Source organism: Chenopodium album, chromosome 12 (assembly GCF_948465745.1).
Source record: "Chenopodium album chromosome 12, dcCheAlbu1.1, whole genome shotgun sequence".
Lineage (NCBI taxonomy): Eukaryota > Viridiplantae > Streptophyta > Magnoliopsida > Caryophyllales > Amaranthaceae > Chenopodium > Chenopodium album.
In genome coordinates this window covers 45,566,150-45,570,548 of record NC_137845.1, presented here as the reverse complement: position 1 = coordinate 45,570,548, position 4,399 = coordinate 45,566,150, and the positions used below count along the sequence as shown (strand labels likewise).

Here is a 4,399-nt window from a genome sequence, read left to right as displayed (position 1 = left end):
TCATTACTCCAAGTGTTTCTACTTCTCTAAATGACTCAGATGCAGGTTGGAGATTAGTTGGGAGAAAGACAAAGAGTCAGCATGTTAGAGTTAATCATCTAGTTGTTTCAAATGCTTTTGTGGCTTTAATTGAAGATGAATCAGAAGGTGCTGGTGGTTTTACTATCAATCCAATCGGGGGTGAGGTTAATCCCCCTTTGGTCACATGATTTTCTCTATATGGAATGTCAGGGGCTTGAATGACCCTGGCAAAGTTGCCTCTGTAAAGAGGCTTCTTCACTCTCATTCAGTTGATGTTCTTGGTATTCTTGAAACAAAAGTTAAATTGAATAATGTTGCTAAGTTTCAAAGGAAATTTGGCTCTTCTTGGATTTGGGTCTGTAATTATGATTGCTCCCCCAAAGGGAGGATTTGGCTTGGTTGGAATGCAGATAGAGTGAATGTCACTGTTTTAAAAGTCCATGAGCAGTTCATTCATTGCAATGTCCTTTCTAAGGATCTTTCTACTCAAATTCACCTCACTATCATCTATGGGCTTCACTCTATTCATGATAGACTTCCTATGTGGGAAGGGATCAGAAATCTCTCTATTCATCATTCTCCTTGGATATGTGCTAGTGATTTTAATTCTATGCTTACCTCTTCAGATAGGCTTCATGGTAATGATGTTACTGATTATGAGACTAGAGATTTTCAGAGTTTTGTTGATGATTTGAACCTCACTGAAGTCAAGAGCAAAGGATCTTTCTATTCTTGGTCAAATAAGGCCCATTCTGGTCCTAGAATTCTTTCTAGAATTGATAGAGTCCTTGGTAACCAAGCTTGGTTAGATTCTCATGGTCATGTTGAAACTGTCTATCTTCCCCCTTCTTTATCTGATCATAGCCCAGTTCTTCTGGATATTTGTCCTGCTCCTGCTGGGAAGGGTAGACCATTTAGATTTCTGAACTGTATTGCAGATCATCCTGATTTTCTTGATATTGTTTCTCAGGCTTGGTGTTCTGGTAGTTCTGTCTGGCAGAAACTTAAATCTGTGAAGTCTAGTATCAAATCTCTTAACAGCAAACAGTTTGGCAATATTGCTGAGAAGATTGATCAAGCTAATGTTGAGCTTGATGAAATTCAGAATTTAATGGCTCGGAATACTGATGATTTGGATCTGTATGCAAAGGAAGCTGAGGCCATTAAAGTTGTTAAGCACTGGAATGATATTCAAGAAAGTATCTTCAAGCAAAAGTGTAGGATTAACTGGATTAAGCTTGGAGATGGCAATTCTCATTATTTTTTCTCAGTGATGAAGACTAGGCAAGCAAGGAACAGAATTGACTCTATCTTTGATTCAAACCAGGTGTTGCTTAAGGATCCTGATTCTATCTCTCATGAGATCATTTCTTTCTATAAGTCTCTTTTAGGGACTAAGGCTTCTAGGCTTCCTGCTGTTGATCTTGTTACTATGAGGAGAGGTAAACAGCTTAGCTCTGTTGCTCAGAGCTATCTTATTCAGCCTGTCTCCCATGCTGAAATTGATGATGCTCTTAAGGGAATTGATAACACTAAGGCTCCTGGTATTGATGTGTTTAACTCCTTTTTCTTTAAGAGAGCTTGGCATATTGTGAAAGATGATATTTATGCTAGTGTTATGGATTTCTTTACTGAAGGGATATTGCCTAAGCAGTGGAATTGCACAACTATTACTCTTGTTCCTAAAATCCCTAATGCTTCTCATGTAAGGATTTTAGGCCTATAGCTTGTTGCACTATGGTCTATAAGCTTATTTCTAAGGTCATAACTGCTAGACTTGCTGCTATCATTGGTGAGGTCATTTATGATGCACAAGCAGGTTTCATCCCTGGCAAGCATATTGGGGATAATATCCTTCTTGCAACTGAGTTGATTAAAGGCTATGATCACAAATTCATTTCACCTAGATGCATGGTTAAGGTGGATCTGAAGAAAGCCTATGACTCAGTTGAGTGGGGTTTCTTGATTACTGTTATGTAGGAGCTTGGTTTTCCTCAGAGGTTTATTAATTGGATCTGGACTTGCCTCACTTCTGTCTCCTATTCTATTCTTCTCAATGGTTTTCCTGCCCCTCCCTTTGAAGCTAAGAAAGGCTTAAGGCAGGGTGATCCTATGTCTCCCTTTCTTTTTGCTATTGGTATGGAATACCTGTCCAGGTGCCTTGATGAGCTTAGGTTAACTCCTGACTTCAACTTTCATCCTAGATGTGAAAAGTTAAACCTAAGTCATATGATGTTTGCTGATGATCTGTTGATGTTTTCTAGAGCTGATAGTGTTTCTGTTAAGCTTATCTTCCAAGCCTTCTTAAAATTTTCTAGTGCTTCAGGCCTCTCTGCTAACCTCGATAAAAGTGAAGTTTACTTTGGTGGAGTTTCTATTGATGTTCAATCTGAGCTTAGAGAGCTTCTTAGTGTCTCTCAAGGTTCTATTCCCTTTAGATATCTTGGGGTCCCTCTCTCTTCTAAGAAGCTTACAATTGCTCAGTGTAGGCCTCTAGTGGAGAAAGTGACTGCTAGAATTCAAGGGTGGATGGCTAAACACTTGTCTTATGCTGGGAGGCTTTAGTTGGTTAAGAGTGTGTTGTTTGGGATTTAGACGTATTGGGCTCAAATTTTTATCTTACCAAAGAAAATCTTGAAAGAGATTGAGGCTAGATTCAGGTGCTTTCTTTGGACTGGCTCCTCTGCCCCTGCAAGGAAATCTTTGGTTGCTTGGAATTATGTCTGTCTTCCTAAAGTTTGTGGTGGCTGGAACTTACTTTCTCTCCCTGAGTGGAATAAGGCAGCTGTCACTAAGTTACTCTGGGATATTGCTCACAAGGCTAATAATCTTTGGGTTAAGTGGGTTCATGTTTATTATTTCAAGCATAAAGATTGTTGGACCACTCCTATCCCTACTAAATGCTCTTGGTTTTTGAAGAAAATCCTCAGTTGTAGAGATATTGTGAATGATCATGGTGGATGGGATGGTTTCATACAAGGCAATAAGGTGAAGATCAAGAAACTTTATGCTGCTATTAGGCCTCAAGTTCCTAAGGTCCCTTGGAAAAGAGTCATTTGTCACAACTTGGCTACTCCTAAAAGTGTGTTTATCTTGTGGCTAGCTTTATGGGATAGGCTTGTTACTAAGGATAGGTTGCTTCAATGGCACATCTCTTGTTATCCAAGGTGTTTCTTTTGCTTGAATAGTGATGAAAGTGTTCAGCACCTATTCTTTGATTGTGATTACTCTAGACAAGTTTGGAGCAAGATGTTGAGTATTTTACATGTCCTCAAGCCTGTGCAGAAATTTGATGATGAAATTGTTTGGCTGAAGAAAATCTACAGAAGCTCTAGATTGAAAAACAAAGTGATCCAAGTTGCTTTCACTGAAACTGTTTATGGTATTTGGATACAGAGAAATGCAGTTTTGTTCAATGGTTGTTGCAAGCCTGCTGATGCTCTAGTTAGGGATATTATCTTCCATTCAGCCTGTAGAATTCCAGCTGGAAGCAAGTATTTGATTATGTAATTTTCTGCTTCGTTAATTTGCAGGGAGTTGCAGCTTGTTCTGGTTCCTGCTGCTGTTGTTGTTCTGTTCTGCAGTCTGCCTGTTTGCTGCAGTTTTGGTTTTGGGTGCAGCCTGGTTTTCTGGTCTGCAGCTGCTCTTGCTCCTGTAGGTGCTCTGCTCTGACAACTTGCTGCTGCAGCAAGTCTGTTGTTGCTGCTGTTTCTGTTTTGCTTCTGCTGCTGTTCTGTCCTGCTGCTGCTATTCTGTTCTGCTACTGCTGCTCTTTTGTTCTGCTGCGGCTACTGTTGGTTGATGGTTTTTGCTTTGGCAGCTGGTGGCTATTAGATATTTTTGTTCCTTTTGTTGTTGTTCTGTCTTTTGTTGTTTGCTGGTTTGTTTTAGGTTGCTTTGTCTGGTCCTAGCTCTCAGAACCCTTCCTAGAAGGTGGCTGTGAGCTTGAGTCCAGTAGTTGTCCTTGGTCCTCTCAAGCACCCTTCCTAGATGGTGGTTTGAGTTGATTCTTGGACTTTTGGTGTTGGTATGGCCTTTTCGGTTTGTGGTGTTTGGTGTTGTTACAACTTAGCTTTTTGTAAGTATGTAACTTTGTTTTTGGCAATAAAATTCTTAATTCCCAAAAAAAAAAAAAAAAAAAAAAGGTTGGTGCCTCTAGGATTAGAACCTGGGTGTCGTACACCGCAATGGCGTAGTCACACCTCAGACGGAAGTATTGAAGTCGGCACCTGGATGGACCAGGTCCCAAATCATCTTTATCCGCGCCTTACAGTCCCTCCCATTCTCAACAATCAACCGATTTTGCTTCTTGGAAAGCGCATCCTGGTGATCACTCTACAGCTGGACAATCTCGTTTTTCAGCCAGCTGCTATCCTCC

At 40.3% G+C, this 4,399-nt stretch overlaps 1 protein-coding gene across 1 annotated transcript; it reads left to right on the top strand.

Annotated features, from left to right (window-relative positions):
• Positions 1 to 205: 205 nt before the first annotated feature.
• Positions 206 to 3,951, top strand: LOC145571226 (uncharacterized). The gene is made up of 7 exons (XM_081630294.1): positions 206 to 1,463; positions 1,659 to 1,726; positions 1,783 to 1,997; positions 2,286 to 2,585; positions 2,952 to 3,465; positions 3,555 to 3,818; positions 3,913 to 3,951. The coding sequence occupies exons 1-7, from the start codon at positions 206 to 208 to the stop codon at positions 3,949 to 3,951; spliced, it is 2,658 nt and encodes an 885-aa protein (XP_081486420.1).
• Positions 3,952 to 4,399: the final 448 nt, after the last annotated feature.

What these genes read in the sequence shown, in the direction of transcription:
- LOC145571226 (XM_081630294.1), top strand. Translation starts at nt 206, where the DNA reads ATGATTTTCTCTATATGGAATGTCAGGGGCTTGAATGACCCTGGCAAA. An exon ending in TCTTGTTACTATGAGGAGAG is followed by an intron (nt 1,464 to 1,658) that starts GTAAACAGCTTA and finishes TCTTTACTGAAG; the next exon opens with GGATATTGCCTAAGCAGTGG. An exon ending in GCAAGCCTGCTGATGCTCTA is followed by an intron (nt 3,466 to 3,554) that starts GTTAGGGATATT and finishes GTTAATTTGCAG; the next exon opens with GGAGTTGCAGCTTGTTCTGG.